The following is an 18,007-nucleotide window of genomic DNA, read 5'->3' on the forward strand; positions in this document are numbered from 1 at the left end:
TAGCCAAGGTCTTGCTATTCATTTGTGCTCACCTCTCCCCAGATACCGTAGTTCCACAGAGGGCAGGGGCCCGAGTTGCAGCTCTTAGACTCGTCAGGTTTGACCCTCTCGTCACAGTGATTGGTGCTGCGACCCTCGGCGTCCTGACACACCACAACTCTCCTCTGGAAGCCTCCGGAACACGTACTGGAACACTGTGGACGGGGAACACCCGGTGTTACGGACACGCCCTGTACGACCTCACCGTTCGGCTCTTGGGTTTCACAAGTAGTTGACCAGCTGAATCTGGCCCACAGTTTGGGGTAGTGGAAGACTTGAGCTGGACAACACTCCTGTTAACAACATTAAAAAGCACCAATCTAGCCGGCTGCAGGAGTTACAATAAACTTGGTCCCTGCAAAGATGGAAAACATCCGCTTTAGAAGAACAATGTAAAAGAACACAGCCTTGAACCAAGCAGCAGGTACATATGAGATGTATCTTCTCCACCTGGCCTGAGGGAGAGAGTACAGTGACACATCCCTATGTGATTAACAACAGTAACACATTGAGATGTATGTATGGACAAGTAGCGAATATACATGGTATTGTAGTTATGTCACCTTACTAGGAAAAACTCTCCCCTGGTCCTCAGTCAGGTGACACAGTCTTATTAAAATACTGGCCCTCATGTCCTCAGTCAGGTGACAAGATCAGTGTAAAATACTGGCCCTCATGTCCTCAGTCAGGTGACATAGTAAGAGTAAAATACTGGCCCTCATGTCCTCAGTCAGGTGACATGTTCTTTGTAAAATACTGGCCATCATGTGCTCAGTCAGGTGACATAGTAAGTGTAAAATACTGGCCCTCATGTCCTCAGTCAGGTGACATGTTCTTTGTAAAATACTGGCAATCATGTGCTCAGTCAGGTGACATAGTCAGTGTAAAATACTGGCCCTCATGTCCTCAGTCAGGTGACACGTTCTTTGTAAAATACTGGCCTTCATGTCCTCAGTCAGGTGACATGATCAGTGTAAAATACTGGCCCTTATGTCCTCAGTCAGGTGACATGATCAGTGTAAAATACTGGCCCTTATGTCCTCAGTCAGGTGACATGATCAGCGTAAAATACTGGCACTGAAGTCCTCAGTCAGGTGACATGGTCAGGGTAAAATACTGGCCCTCATGTCCTCAGTAAGGTGACATAGTCAGTGTAAAATATTGTCCCTCATGTCCTCAGTCAGGTGACATGGTCAGTGTAAACTATGATATGGTACATACTGCTCCCCAGGGTCCTGTCCTCCACTGATAATCTGCCAAGGGGACATTCGAGATGTCAATGTCATTGGGCCACTGGCAGGGGCTTGCTGTACACTCTTGCTCTGTGCTGGGCCTCTCGTCCTGGTCGCAGAAGGACTCGTCTACCTGGTGGTGGTAGGTACTGCATACCACCTGCCTGTTTGCCCGGCCCACACCACACGTCACTGAACACTGGGTAGAGACAAGACCACACCCACACATCACTGAACACTGGGTAGAGACAAGACCACACCCACACGTCACTGAACACTGGGTAGAGACAAGACCACACCCACACGTCACTGAACACTGGGTAAAGAGAAGACCACACCCACACGTCACTGAACACTGGGTAGAGAGAAGACCACATCCACATGTAACTGAACACTGGGTAGAGACAAGACCAAACCAAACGTCTCTGAACACTGGGTTCATTCTTTCATCAGTGTAGGCAATGTGACTACAGAAAAGCTGCTCTTACATGATGCCCAGAAAAGCAAATAGAGTTGAAAAAGAACCAGTATCACGTACAGGAGACCATTCCCAGGAACGCCACTGGCCGCAGGGGTTGAAGCAGGAGGAGGATTCTGGGGGCCGGGGCAGGTGAGCACAGTAGGACTCGTCTGCCACACCCCCCTGAGCATCACGACAGCTGACGTAGCGGGCACGCTTCCCCTTCCCACAAGACACAGAGCACTGAGACACACACACACAGAAATATTTAGGATCAGACTTATAGCATGGTGTTAAACGTTCTGCATTAAATACTACAGTAAATGATCTTACGCTGGGATCAACTCATGGGGTCTATTTTTTCTACACACCACCACCAATTTCAGACACCACATCAGCCACTTATTCTGTAATTGTGACAAACTGGATTTGTGTAAATAACCAATATATCGTTTCTTTTTATTCTCTATCTTCATAGGATTTAGTCTGGTGACTTTCTAGCTGCACTCGAGTTATCTCAACTGGAAGAAATACAGATGTAAACACTGCCAAAGGGCAATCACAATGGAAATATCACAGTGGTACTGATGACATCCAATTTTCCATGACTTCAAAAGACAGGATCAGCCCGGAAGGAAATGTGTGTGTATTTTCTGAAGGACCACACTTGGCATTAGCCTGAAACGCAAGCATGTATCTTCTCTGATGGACGGATGAACCAGTAGGCTGAGATGTTTGAAACCGAAGCCGCGTGTTTAGACAGATATCTGTTTCTCATTAGCACTGGGAAACAATGTGGAGCATTACAGACAGACAGAGCACTCTCTCTCAGACGAGACCCAGACTAAACCCAAGGTGAGAGATTGGGTGTGTTGCTCACCGTTGTCCAGGAACCGTATCTCCACTGGGTCAGGTGCTGACCGGCGCTGTCGGGACGGACAGTGCTGTGTTGAGGAGAGGCCCAGGGACAGGGGGCCATTTCACAGTCCTGGCTGTCCCTGGGACGGGACGCCGCGTTACACTCCCTGTCGTCCACCGTGTCTCCATACGCCCCCGACACGCACCTCAGAGACCGCATCTGGTACCCACGGCCGCACGTTACCGCACACTGCAACCGCACAGAAAGGCAAGGGCACGCGGTCAGACGGCAGTCCGAGGCTCCGGGAGGACTGATTCAATAGAGTCAATTCAAACCCATTTGCTGTGTGTGTGTGTGAGGTTGTTGGTGTGTATCAATGTGTGTATGGTCGTTGGAGTGTGTTAATGTGTGTATGTGTGTATCTTTGGTGCTGAGAAGGTGGAGGAAGGGCTGTGGGATAAGTATATTTGGGCAGTAGAAAATTTGCATAGGAATTACCAATTAGATTTATACTAGCACTGTCAGTAAAACTATCTGAGGTTCCTGTCTACCAATACATTAAGATGAGTAAATAAATGGTCCATTGCGTGTGTTATTTAATTAATTAATTCCTTTATTCATTAACTCATTGCCAACTGGGTTATACTCTACTCCCAGGCCAGGTGTGTATAGACTGCAACTATGTGAGTGTGTGTGTGTGCGTTTGCGGTTGAGTGTCTGGCCCCTTCTAAGACCATGGGGAACCTGATAGCCTGTTGAGTTATGGAGCGGTGTGCTCTGACTTGAGCTGCCATTTCCTCCCTAGCACTCTCATTCTGCCCTCATATCCTGTCGGAGTAAATCTGACCCCACACACACACACACACACACACACACACACTGGGAAATAATTGCACGGATGTGTAGCCAGACACAAATAACACAGACTCTAATGTTTCATACTCCAACATTCACCCCCCCCTCCAACCGCACAGGGAATCAGAAACACCTCCGCTGCCTCTGAATACATAAACACGCTTTAAAAAAAAGCACAGAGAGACAAGAACCTTTTTTTTTTTTAAAACACACCAGCAACCCGACACCGACAGCCGCGTTCAGACGCTCCCAGACTCACCGGTCCCCAGGCTCCGACCTGCCAGGAAGCGCACTCTGGAAGCTCGCAGCTCCCCACGGCGGAAGGCTTGGCGCTGGGGTCACAGAAGTGCTCGCTCAGCTTCTCCTCTCCAACCCCCGTGCTGCAGGACACCTGCCGGTGCCTCATCCCCTTCCCGCACGTCGCCAAGCACTGCCAGGGAAAGAGGGACTCAGGGCGGCGCGGGGGACGGCGTAACCGGGGGTTTACCGATGTGGGTGTCAGATGTGTGTCAGATGTGTGTCAGATGTAATCATCAAAGTGTGCACATTGAAAAGCAAACGACGAGCAGCCGCGCTGTGTGTACACTGACGTGTGCCTACGTGCGTCCAGACAGAAATATCGTTTTTCCGGTGTAAGATTGCGTGAACGTGTCGTACCTCGCTCCACTCGCTGACCGACCAGTCGGGGCAGGCCTGGTCGTTGCAGCTCTCTGCCACCAGCCGGGGGGAGTCGCTACACTCCCTGTCCTGCAGCCTCCGGCCCAGGTTGTTCATACAGTAGGAGTCCCGGGTACGAGAGCCTCGACCGCACGTCTTTGAACACTGCACACATCAGAGCATTCGTAAAAACAAAACAAAAAACGGATATTACCTGAAGTCAATATTGAACGATATCAGCCACACGGAACCCTGTGTCAGGTAACCATGAACGCGGAAAAAGGCCTGCTTTGTACCACCGGGCCACAAGAAGGACAGTGGGTACAGATAGACAGACATGGGTATGCATCGATGACGTGTTACTCCCCACGCACCTGTGACCAAGCGCTGTACTGCCAGTTCTTTAGGAGACAGTCCCCGTGGCAGGCTTCTCTGGCCTGGGGTTTGGGGAGTTCGGAGCAGGCCCGGCTCTCCATCCTCTCGCTCTGCCTCTTGGATGTGCTGTACCTCATACACTGGACATCTAGGGTTCGGTGCCCAGGGCCACACTTGGCAGAACACTCGCTCTTACCTGCTACGTGCCACCTGCAAACAGGCTACGGGGGTTACAGTCTATTTAACAGGTGTTTGTGTGTATGTGTGTGTGTATGCCCGTGTGTGTGTGTGTGTGCCTGTGTGTGTGTGTGTGTGCGCGTGTGTACCTGAGTTCACAGTCAGCGTTACATGTTTCAGTGCCGGTGTTGGGACGAGGTAGATGCTCACAGCGTTGGTCCGACACCCCGAGTTGGTCACTCTTCCTCACGCACACCGCCTTGCGCCGTCTCTCACCTACACACATGTGCACACACACACACACACACACACACCGAGACACGTTTTGAATTAGGCCCCATCTGGCTTATGCATTGACTGCCAAAGATCCCATTTCCCCTCTGAAGGATCACCACCCTGCCATTGGGTCCCAGTCCAAATGGTTTTAACAGGGCTGGGTTGGAACTGTTTCAGCTAGTTGGATGGTGCTAACAAGGCTGTGTTCTGTGAGCCACAGGAAGACAGGAAACATGTAGTGTGCTCAGTGGGGTCAGAGGGCAGACTCAGGGCTCTGGGGAGGAAGGTGTACTGGGATGTGAGGTCATCACCCGGGTCAAAGCAGTAAGGCTTCCATAAGACTATTTATATGAGGGGTGAGGAGGTGGGGGTCAAAGTGACAACAGGGGTGTGCTGAAGCCTGAAACACATGGTAGACAGTAACTGGTGGACCACCATGACCTTACCCTGACACAAGCCTACCTGGTGGACAACTATCACCTTACCCTGACACAAGGCTACCTGGTGGACCACTATCACCTTACCCTGACACAAGGCTACCTGGTGGACCACTATAACCTTATCCTGACACAAGGCTACCTGGTGGACCACTATGACCTTACCCTGACACAAGGCTACCTGGTGGACCACTATCACCTTACCCTGACACAAGGCTACCTGGTGGACCACTATCACCTTACCCTGACACAAGCCTACCTGGAGGACCACTATCACCTTACCCTGACACAAGGCAACCTGGTGGACCACTATAACCTTACCCTGACACAAGGCTACCTGGTGGACCACTATAACCTTATCCTGACACAAGGCTACCTGGTGGACCACTATGACCTTACCCTGACACAAGGCTACCTGGTGGACCACTATCACCTTACCCTGACACAAGGCTACCTGGTGGACCACTATCACCTTACCCTGACACAAGCCTACCTGGAGGACCACTATCACCTTACCCTGACACAAGGCAACCTGGTGGACCACTATAACCTTACCCTGACACAAGGCTACCTGGTGGACCACTATAACCTTACTCTGACACAAGGCTACCTGGTGAACCATTATCACCTTACCCTGACACAAGGCTACCTGGTGGACCACTATAACCTTACCCTGACACAAGGCTACCTGGTGGACCACTATAACCTTACCCTGACACAAGGCTACCTGGTGGACCACTATAACCTTACCCTGACACAAGGCTACCTGGTGGACCACTATCACCTTACCCTGACACAAGGCTACCTGGTGGACCACTATCACCTTACCCTGACACAAGGCTACCTGGTGGACCACTATAACCTTATCCTGACACAAGGCTACCTGGTGGACCACTATAACCTTATCCTGACACAAGGCTACCTGGTGGACCACTATAACCTTACTCTGACACAAGGCTACCTGGTGGACCACTATAACCTTACCCTGACACAAGGCTACCTGGTGGACCACTATCACCTTACCCTGACACAAGGCTACCTGGTGGACCACTATCACCTTACCCTGACACAAGGCTACCTGGTGGACCACTATAACCTTATCCTGACACAAGGCTACCTGGTGGACCACTATAACCTTATCCTGACACAAGGCTACCTGGTGGACCACTATAACCTTATCCTGACACAAGGCTACCTGGTGGACCACTATAACCTTACTCTGACACAAGGCTACCTGGTGGACCACTATAACCTTATCCTGACACAAGGCTACCTGGTGGACCACTATAACCTTACTCTGACACAAGGCTACCTGGTGGACCACTATAACCTTATCCTGACACAAGGCTACCTGGTGGACCACTATAACCTTATCCTGACACAAGGCTACCTGGTGGACCACTATAACCTTACCCTGACACAAGGCTACCTGGTGGACCACTATAACCTTATCCTGACACAAGGCTACCTGGTGGACCACTATAACCTTATCCTGACACAAGGCAACCTGGTGGACCACTATAACCTTATTCTGACACAAGGCTACCTGGTGGACCACTATAACCTTACCCTGACACATGCGGTTGCACTCCAACCAGGAACCTGAGGGGTTCCAGACAAAATTTTCCAGGTGTTCTTCGATTGGGATATTGAAGGAGTAACGCACGTCTGGATTGTACAGGTTCCCCACACACAGGACCTAAGGAGAATATGATACGGGAAATAATGTTAACATTGGGATGGGTATGAGAAAAGGACAGGAAGAGGGAGAAATACAGAGAGCAGAAATAGAGACAGAGAAAGGTGTCAGCCTTGCCTGCAGGACGAGTTCTTCCTCAATCCGTTCTGTGCAGTTAATTCGCTCCTCTTTGGTATCTGAGCCACTGTACTCAATGACGGTTCCCTTAAAGGTGATTTCCCTTTTGAACATAGCCACTACAAAGTTCCCATTCAGGAGGAAGTTGGACTGGCTGTCAGATAAAGCTGTTAGAAAATCAAAAGATTTGAGAAAAATATGTCAATACTCCTTGATACTCTATTTAAAACATTGCTTAAGGACATTAGAGAAGTAGTGCTTTATTTGCAAAATAATCAGATTTTTGTTGATTTCACATTTGAAAAAGAGTTTGAGGTGGAAACTAGCTTTGTCATTTTGATCTGTATGCAAACATTTTTGGACTTCAAACCTTCAATGTTCGGCAATGTCATTGTTCCGCGGAATATGTTGAAAGACTGGTGGCTCCAAATTGCAGTCATTTGGAGTTAGACTCCGTGACTCAACTTACCAAAACACATTGAAATACTAACTAAGTAGCACCACCACTTCCAAATACATAAAAGGGCTTAAAAACACACAAACTCAAAAGACCAATCCTCGTAAACACACTAGCAACCAGACACCAACAACCCCATTTACCACAAACACACATCCAACTTAGCTATATGTGTAGATATAAATGCCCTAAACTTAACCGTAACACTAACCTTAATCTTAACTTAAGCCCAAACTCCTAGCATTATCCCTTACCTTAACCCCAAATCTAATCTCATAGTAGTTTAGTTAATTCATAACCCTAACTTAACTTTTACTGTGACCTGTAAGCAGGCAATTTACTTTATCATTACGGGACTGACGACAGATTTTCTTTGTTTTACTATCATAACATAGATGTTTGGTACTCACAAATACAGCTAAACCTTTGCACACACATACAAATACACACAAACACATGCTCACACACATAACCTCATACATGCTCACACACAAAAAATACACAAAGTATGGTTCGGAGAAATATGCAGTAATTACAATGTAAGAGGGCCCATGTTGAAACATTGTACGTGATTAGGTCTCTAGGCACAACTTTGTTTACATTCAAGTCTGCACACGACCAGTGGAGGACCCAAGCTAGTCATCATTAACCCCTGACTGCCTTTTGTCTGTCTGGGATCGCCACTCATCAATGACAAAACACTTCTTTTGGTAGTCCTTACTGATGTCCTCCCCCAGAGGCTAAAACACACCCACTGTCCTGATCTCAACTACAATATGGGTGTATGATGTATTAAGGACAATTTATTTTAGGAACATTTTGCATAACCTTTTCCACATGGATAAAGGTTTTGTGATGTAAAAATAACTTGATGGTAAACAGTTTACCAATTTCCTGGTTGTTTGGAAATTGTGAGCAAATTTGAATCGTCGGAAATTGTCAATGTTTTACAACCTCAAAAAGATTTTCTAGCTAGCAAACCCCAGAGAATCTGTAAAACTAATACTGTTCCTTTTTGAAAAGCTCATCTTCAGCAGTGAGAACCCAATTTGACAGGCATGTATGGGTCGTATCAGGCTGTAGTCCTCACAAAGCCAGATAAAATGAGTGAGCCTGGTTATCCTAGGTTGTGGCTGATAGGAACTGTGTCTACCTGCAACTACTGTGATCAAGCAACATATGATGTCATAAACTCTTTTCTTGGGAGAAAAAAAGAAGTGTCTAGCAATGGATTTTCCATTTAATGAGCACACATATATCCCATCATCCTCTCCACTTCTCCTTAGCTCCTTGGTTCCACAGCCCATTGTGCTTCCTGCATTCTGACTGGTAAAAATTATTTCCAGTTTGGAAAGTCTGCATACTTCTTTTTTCCTAAACAGCTTGTCCCTACAGCTGGGGACCCTGGTTGGATAACCATGTTTTGACCAATGACTGTGCTTTGACAGAGGGGGAGAATGATGCTGACCCACTGGATGGTGGGAACAAATCCGTTAACCTGTGACCCCGTCAGACACTCACCGAGGTAGTTGTCATCCTCCGGCTTCCCAGAGTAGCTGACCTGTTTGATATCGATGTTGGTGGCTCCTGCAGGGATCCGAACTACAGTGTTGTAACCTGTATTGAAAAAGAGAGAGAGACAGAGGGAAGAAAGGACATACCATAATGGTGAAAAACCAGAACGGTCACACTGTGACTTAATGACTTCAGAACAACCAGAACAGTCACACTATGACTTAATGCCTTCCTCACAATGGAACCTTCCCAGTGCCAACCAGAAGCTACACTTTGACTAGCTTCACTACAGCCAGAACAGTACCGGTGCTAGCCACATTTGTTACACCTTGACATAATGGCTTCGCTATTCGTTAGGAATTGAGACCTGTGACCTGGCTTGGGAAGGAAAGATTAGTTCTCACCTTTGGGATTAAAAGTGCTCACTTAGGAAAATAAAAGAGGTGCTCTCTCACCTGCACAAGGTTAATTTCACTCAGAGGCCCAACCCGTTAAATAATATGTAATTACTCCCTTGCCCAGCCCACCATTTGCCTTGTAATTCTCCCGGGTCTGTGTTTCATAAAAGCCTGACATTGGGCAGATGAGAGGGGAGAGGAGTGGGAGGGGAGTGGGAGAAGAAGTGAGGAGAAAAGGAGAGAAGAGAAGGTGTAAAGAAAGTGGGAAAGAGTTGAGAGATGGATAGAAGGTACTGTGAAATGAAGAGATAGTGGATGGGGGGGGTAAAGGGGTGGGGGGGGGGTGAGAGTGAGGATGAGAAGGGGGTGAGTGGGATAGAGAGGATGCCCTGGGCCACTCGGGGGCAGCACTTGTAAAGGTTAAAGATGCATTCTGGGATTTTTGGCCACTGGTTGTAAGAGCAGCACTACTGAGTCAAAACGGGTCCCCGAAAGGAGTGGTTCAACTTATAGATTATATACACAAAACAACATATCATAGATCACAGAATGTATCTTCAACTTATAGATTATATACACAAAACAACATATCACAGATCACAGAATGTATCTTCAACTTATAGATTATATACACAAAACAACATATCACCGATCACAGAATGTATCTTCAACTTATAGATTATATACACAAAACAACATATCACCGATCACAGAATGTATCTTCAATTTATAGATTATATACACAAAACAACATATCACCGATCACAGAATGTATCTTCAATTTATAGATTATATACACAAAACAACATATCACCGATCACAGAATGTATCTTCAATTTATAGATTATATACACAAAACAACATATCACCGATCACAGAATGTATCTTCAATTTATAGATTATATACACAAAACAACATATCACCGATCACAGAATGTATCTTCAATTTATAGATTATATACACAAAACAACATATCACCGATCACAGAATGTATCTTCAATTTATAGATTATATACACAAAACAACATATCACCGATCACAGAATGTATCTTCAATTTATAGATTATATACACAAAACAACATATCACCGATCACAGAATGTATCTTCAATTTATAGATTATATACACAAAACAACATATCACCGATCACAGAATGTATCTTCAATTTATAGATTATATACACAAAACAACATATCACCGATCACAGAATGTATCTTCAACTTATAGATTATATACACAAAACAACATATCACAGAATGTATCTCCAACTTATAGATTATATACATAAAACAACATATCACCGATCACAGAACGTATCTTTAACTCTCATCACTGTGACCTGATGGCCAACCGCATACACTCGAACAACAACGCACTTCATCTCCCAGGGAGCGCATGGAATAATCAGTCTATTACCCTTCAGCCAATGGCCTGAGGTTTAACCATCACTATGGCAACCATAGTCTACGATTGGCGGTCACTATTGTTGATTGAAGTGCATTTTCTCAGTTGCCAGGGGAATACAGTTACATGCATTGGTACCACAAGAAACAGTCTTGCAGCATTCACAGGAATAAAATGAAAATGTTTGCTCTGAATTATAAAAGAGTAGTTGGTAAATAGCAATTGCTGAAGAATGCTCCTGACAAATCCTTCAGTGCTAAAAACAAACAGGAGCATACACGTCTCCTTTGGGCTGTCAGCATTTAAGTGGCATGTTAAATTCCCCCTCCAACCACACATGAAGTTGCCTCTCAGGAAATTAAAAGTTATTTGAAATTCAATTGACTAACCAGTGAGGACAGCATAAGTACAAGGACTGGGTGAACTGTATAAACCAGCGACCAGGTCCCCCTTAGAGAAAACCACAGTGCCTCCACCAGCCCTGACAGCCCCAGATGCAGCCACTGACCTCAAATACAATCGGACGCAACCGCAGGGCGACCATGGAATGCAAACACAGTACTTCAGGACAGACACCACATATGCATGACTTGATAGCTGAGGTTAACCTCATTGGTAGACAGACAAATTGTGATAGCTGATGTTGTCCTCCCGATTGGTGGACAGAAAAATTGTGATACCAGAGGTTGTCCTCCCAATTGGTGGATAGACAAATTGTGATAGCTGAGGTTGACCTCCTTATTGGTGGACAGACGCAATGTGATAGCAGAGGTTGTCCTCCCGATTGGTGGAAAGACAATGTGATAGCAGAGGTTGACCTCCCAATTGGTGGACAGACACAATGTGATAGCAGAGGTTGACCTCCTTATTGATGGACAGACACAATGTGATAGCAGAGGTTGACCTCCTTATTGATGGACAGACACAATGTGATAGCAGAGGTTGACCTCCTTATTGATGGACAGACACAATGTGATAGCAGAAGTTGACCTCCTTATTGATGGACAGACACAATGTGATAGCAGAGGTTGACCTCCTTATTGATGGACAGACACAATGTGATAGCAGAGGTTGACCTCCTTATTGATGGACAGACACAATGTGATAGCAGAGGTTGACCTCCTTATTGATGGACAGACACAATGTGATAGCAGAGGTTGACCTCCTGATTGGTGGACAGACACAATGTGATAGCAGAAGTTGACCTCCTTATTGATGGACAGACACAATGTGATAGCAGAGGTTGACCTCCTTATTGATGGACAGACACAATGTGATAGCAGAAGTTGACCTCCTTATTGATGGACAGACACAATGTGATAGCAGAGGTTGACCTCCTTATTGATGGACAGACACAATGTGATAGCAGAGGTTGACCTCCTGATTGGTGGACAGACACAATGTGATAGCAGAAGTTGACCTCCTTATTGATGGACAGACACAATGTGATAGCAGAGGTTGACCTCCTTATTGATGGACAGACACAATGTGATAGCAGAAGTTGACCTCCTTATTGATGGACAGACACATTGTGATAGCAGAGGTTGACCTCCTGATTGGTGGACAGACACAATGTGATAGCAGAGGTTGACCTCCTGATTGGTGGACAGACACAATGTGATAGCTGATGTTGACCTCCTGATTGGTGGACAGACACAAGAAAACATGATGCAGTGCACTAATGGGTGCCCCTGTGTGTGAGGAAATGGGGTAAAGTGTCCTCCAAGGTGCCCCTATATGCAAAGGAATGTGAAGAAGTGCCCTCTGGGTGCCATTCCAGTGGAGAAAATGTGATGCAGTGCACTAATGGGCGCCCTTCCAGTGGATAGTTGTGGTGCAGTGTACTCATGGCCCTATGTGTGAGGAAATGTGATGAAGTGTCCTAGTGGGTGCCCTTTCAATGGAGATCATGTGATGCAGTGCCATGTATGCTGCCCTACATGCTAGAAAATGTGTTGGTCTCTACATGCTCCTACATGCAAGACAATGTGCCCTCATGGGATGCCTCTATGGTGGAAAATGCCCTCATGGTGCTCCCTGCTTTTATAAATATTTTTAGTGGCAGCATGATTCTACCTCTTTCATATCAGTTTGGAGCCAATAAAGTCATCTACACAGTTTCTAGAATCATTAGCATGTAGAACATAAAAAGTTATCATGGAGAAGATAAACGTATATTTAGAAAGAAGAAAATGTAAAAACTGTCTGAATGAGTTTATTGGTACCAAAAGAGAGTGGAAATGAGGTACAATCATCTATTGTTTGGAGTACCCCCTTATTTTTGGTACAATCCTCACTCACACACACTCAGCCACACCCCCTTAAGAATATTCAGGTGTCAGTGGGTTTAGTGCAGTCTGAGCTGTAACCTTCACAGCCACACCCCCTTTAGAATATTCAGGTGTCAGTGGGTTTAGTGCAATCTGAGCTGTAACCTTCATAGCCACACCCCCTTTAGAATATTCAGGTGTCAGTGGGTTTAGTGCAGTCTGAGCTGTAACCTTCACCTACCACTACAGTGTGTGAGGTTGGTTACATAGTAATGTGTTAACATTTAAACCAATGGAAAGATTGCAGCTTACTTAAGATGCATTACTAATGTGTGTAGAGTGCATTTTCTGGTTTGTTATACAATATGCTAGAGGATGCCTTGCTATTTAGCTTACTTAGCCATTTCTATGCTAACTGGTGGACTTGATCTAACTCAAATCAAACAGAAAGTGAAGTCATATCTTTAACTTTAATCTACCCTGATTCCACCACCCTGACTATCTACCTGCCCTGACTTTGCTCCTCAACATACAGTTGAAGTCGGGAGTTTATATACATCTTAGCCAAATACATTTTTTTTTAAAAATCACAATTCCTGATATTTAATCCTAGTAAAATGTCCCTATCAGTTAGGATTACCACTTTATTTTAAGAATGTGAAATGTCAGAGAGAATGATTTATTTCAGCTTATATTTTCCCTAAAAATATTATATTTTACCCTAACCCTAACCCTAACCCTAACCCTAACCCATTCCCAGTGGGTCAGAAGTCTACATACACTCAATTAGTATTTGGTAGCATTGCCTTTAAATTGTTTAACTTGGTTCAAACCTTTTGGGTAGCCTTATACAAGCTTCCCACAACAAGTTGGGTCATTTTTGGCCTATTCCTCCTGACAGACCTGGTTTAACCGAGTCAGATTTTAAGGTCTCCTTGGTCGCACACGCCTTTTCAGTTCTGTCCAAAAACGTTGTTTAGGATTAAGGTCAGGGCTTTGTGATGGCTACTCCAATACCTTGAAGTGCCCTGCCCTTAAAACAGCCTAGGTCCGCCCCTGGACCTCCTGATTGGTGGACAGACATTGTGATAACTGATATTGACCTCAAAGTGGGTGGAGCACCACAGATTAGATTGGAATCTGGAGAAGGGAACTGCACTAATAAAATGTGTCGCCATTAGCATCAGAAGCCAGATTCCGTGAACAGTGACCAGAGGCACCTCAGCTCTTGGTGAGGTCTTCAAAGCCTTGAATTTGTGTCTCTCCTCATGTATCTGTTTACAGACTGTATCTGTTTACAGACTGTTAGAGTGCTGGCTCAGTCCTAGCCCATTTCACCTTACTATGAATGGAACTTGTTGGGATCCACCAAGTGCAATTTAAAACAGTGCCAGCTAAGGTTTAGAGTGGTAATTCATCCAGCCAGACACATGAACTGTCTAGCCAGTCATTCTCACTCAAATACCATAACATCGCCTAAGATATTGCGAAATGTGCTGGACATCTGTTCAAATAGGTACAATTTCTCTCCATTCCAGATGGCAACATTTGTAGATTTGAATGAAATGCAAATGTTTCAAAAGTGGTTTCACCTATATTTTGCCATGGTAACCCTATCTAGACTGGGACCAGCAAAAATGTTATGGCTGGCCGTGAAGTTGAGTAGAGACAAAGATAGATGGACATGCTGGACGTGGGGTATTCCAGCTAGGTTGGTTTGTCCTACTGGGTAAAACCAGTGCCTATGAGCTTGGACATGGCTTAGTCTGGCTGCACATGTTAACCCTGGTACTCTACAGTAGAGATGCAAGCAAAGCAACAGACAGATGGACACCAAAAAAGCGAAGAGCAAAACAAATATTGGGTAAACATGACCAGAGCCATACAAACTGTAATTTCTAAGACTGCAATGTTGTTATTCTGTAGTTCAGACTTGAAGGGGACGGGATGTGATCAGCGCTGAGCCTGGGAAAAGACATCTTACTAATCATGAGTGGGTCAAGCTGGGTCAGAGTTTACTTTGAGAACATCCAGACTCCCTGAGGCTTTCCACAGGTGTGGGAGAATTATTCAGGATATCCTTCATGTCTTGATTTGTCTCAAGCAAAAGGAGCCTTTTCTCTTTTGTCACAAAAATTTATATTTTTGCCATAATCCTTTGGTTATATGTCCAAAACCACAGTAAAAAAAAAAGTCTAAACATAAATGCTTTAAAAAAATATATTTTTATAAAAAAAAAAAAAAAACATTTTATATCCACTGTACTCATATTCAGCATTTTAAAGTACATAAAATATGCCTGCATATTCAAATTGCCATACAGTGTCTTTCAAAATTATTCACCCCCTTGGACACCCATTTATTTTTATCTTACAGCATGAAATCAAAATGGATTTAATTATGGATTTAAAATTGAGTTTTTTGCCACTGATCAAAATAAAAAAAGTCCTTTATGTCAAAGTGAAAATTAAATCTACTAATTTTTCTAAACTAATCACAATTACAAAACAGAAAATAATTGACTAAATAAGTATTCACCCCCTTTTATTAATATTTGGTAGAGGCACTTTTGGCACCAATCCATCCATGAGCCCATTTGGATCTTTGCACATCTGGAACTCTTTTCACATACTCTCAATTGGATTTAGGTCTGGGCTTTGACTGGGCCACTCAAGGACATTGACATTTTGGTTTTCAAGCTACCCCAGTGTGGCTTTTGTTGTATGTTTGGGGTCATTGTCCTGCTGTCTGATGAATCCTGAGCCCCAGGTTTCTTGCAGGTTTTCTGTATGCACAGTGTCTCTTAGCTCAGCCATGTAAGACAACGTCCTTCTGAGTTTCCACAGGCCACTTGGTTGCCACCCTGACTAGTTCCCTTCTCACCAGATGCTCCGTTTGTGAGATTCACAGCCATATTCTTTCCATTTATTAATAATGCCTTGGAAATGTTCTTATATCCTACCCCTGATTGGTGCTTTTGAAGAATCTTATTCTGGATTTGCTTTGAATGTTGCTTTTTCTTCATGAAGTCGTTTTGTTAGGAATTGTACAAACCAAATAAGGGACCTCTCAGAGAAAGGAATATTGAACCAGAAATTATGTGAAACACCTTGATTGCACACAGATGGACCCCATTCATCTAATTATATGACTTCTAAAATCAATTAGTTGCACCACAGCTCATTCAGGGGTGTCATAGAATACTTATGCAATCAATACATTCCTGTATTATATTTAATATTCTTTTTATTTTTATTTTTATATAACAGGAATGACAGGACAACCAAAGAAAGGCCTACCATATTCAACATCTTCTAAAGTATAACAGGAATGACAGGAAAACCAAAGAAAGGCCTACCATACTCAACATCTTCTAAAGTATAACAGGAATGACAGGAAAACCAAAGAAAGGCCTACCATATTCAACATCTTCTAAAGTATAACAGGAATGACAGGAAAACCAAAGAAAGGCTTACCATACTCAACATCTTCTAAAGTATAACAGGAATGACAGGAAAACCAAAGAAAGGCCTACCATACTCAACATCTTCTAAAGTATAACAGGAATGACAGGAAAACCAAAGAAAGGCCTACCATACTCAACATCTTCTAAAGTATAACAGGAATGACAGGAAAACCAAAGAAAGGCCTACCATACTCAACATCTTCTAAAGTATAACAGGAATGACAGGAAAACCAAAGAAAGGCTTACCATACTCAACATATTCGAAAGTATAACAGGAATGACAGGAAAACCAAAGAAAGGCTTACCATACTCAACATCTTCTATAGCATAACAGGAATGACAGGAAAACCAAAGAAAGGCTTACCATACTCAGCGTCATTAAAGGTCCCGGCAAGCGTTTTGCAGGAGGAATTGTCTCCTCCACACACTCCACACTTGTCATTCCTTGCTTTGGAGTTCAACACATGATCACAGCCTGCTTGCTATAGAAACACACAGACACCAACAAATCAGATAGAGACACAGACAACCCCCAATCAGACAAGGGGTCATACAGACATACTGCTTGCTGCTAATGCTGCCTGGTGCTAACGCTAGTCAAGGCACGACATCAACAAGATGTCTGCCTTGGAGTGTGATTTCATGGAGTGAAAGCACACACTGTTGCGCTTTAGGATGGCAGTGGGTTCAGGGGAGTTGAAATTATTTGACCACAGCAACTCAGCACTATTTTCGGGCAGTGCGAACCTTTTCAGAAAAGCACAACTACATCTTTCATTGGAAGTAATGGGTATCTCTGGGGCAATGGTGTTGCGCTTATGTGAATTTCTGTACACATAGAAGCACACCAATCAGAGTGGTCAAACAAAGGACTGTCCATCTTCCCAGTACAATCATACAAAAAAACCCAAAGTGATCATGTCTATGTGCATGTTGGGCGTGGAGCTTGCAAGGACATGGGTGTTGGGGATTGATTACCATGCGGGGAACAGCAGGAAAGCGTATGCACTCTCTACCGCAGGCCATTCTGGATGAGAGCATCTGCTGAATGGCTTTCATGATGCATCTAAGACGGGTGTGCGTGACGGACAGTGTTGATAGAAGGGCGTGAAACAGTTACCCGGCAGAGTCCTTGAACACAGATGTCGTAGGTGTCCGGGCCACAAGCCGTGCCGTCGACGACGCGGTCCTTCAGCTGATAGTAGGCCATGGTCCCGGCAACCCTGCAGAAAAGCTTGCACCGATCCTTCATTAAAACTGGAGGAGAACATAACGGACGGTCAGAAACCACAAAACAGGGGCCGCTAACATTA

General features: G+C 44.7%; 1 protein-coding gene across 3 annotated transcripts in view; it reads right to left on the reverse strand.

The window, feature by feature from the left end:
• LOC105026630 (A disintegrin and metalloproteinase with thrombospondin motifs 20) overlaps nt 1-18,007 on the reverse strand; it is a 102,210-nt gene that overhangs the window by 34,662 nt on the left and 49,541 nt on the right. For all 3 annotated transcript variants that reach the window (XM_013139023.3, XM_020040401.2, XM_020040400.2), the window contains 13 exons: nt 17,815-17,951; nt 17,059-17,176; nt 9,162-9,257; nt 7,184-7,350; nt 6,937-7,066; nt 4,804-4,930; nt 4,477-4,687; nt 4,103-4,267; nt 3,705-3,875; nt 2,612-2,839; nt 1,810-1,974; nt 1,261-1,470; nt 33-194 (listed from right to left, as the gene is read on the reverse strand). In XM_013139023.3, coding sequence (XP_012994477.2) covers nt 33-194; nt 1,261-1,470; nt 1,810-1,974; nt 2,612-2,839; nt 3,705-3,875; nt 4,103-4,267; nt 4,477-4,687; nt 4,804-4,930; nt 6,937-7,066; nt 7,184-7,350; nt 9,162-9,257; nt 17,059-17,176; nt 17,815-17,951 — 2,087 coding nt within the window. The remainder of the gene's footprint in view (nt 1-32; nt 195-1,260; nt 1,471-1,809; nt 1,975-2,611; nt 2,840-3,704; nt 3,876-4,102; nt 4,268-4,476; nt 4,688-4,803; nt 4,931-6,936; nt 7,067-7,183; nt 7,351-9,161; nt 9,258-17,058; nt 17,177-17,814; nt 17,952-18,007) is intronic.

The sequence above is a fragment of the Esox lucius genome, chromosome 19 (assembly GCF_011004845.1).
Source record: "Esox lucius isolate fEsoLuc1 chromosome 19, fEsoLuc1.pri, whole genome shotgun sequence".
NCBI lineage: Eukaryota > Metazoa > Chordata > Actinopteri > Esociformes > Esocidae > Esox > Esox lucius.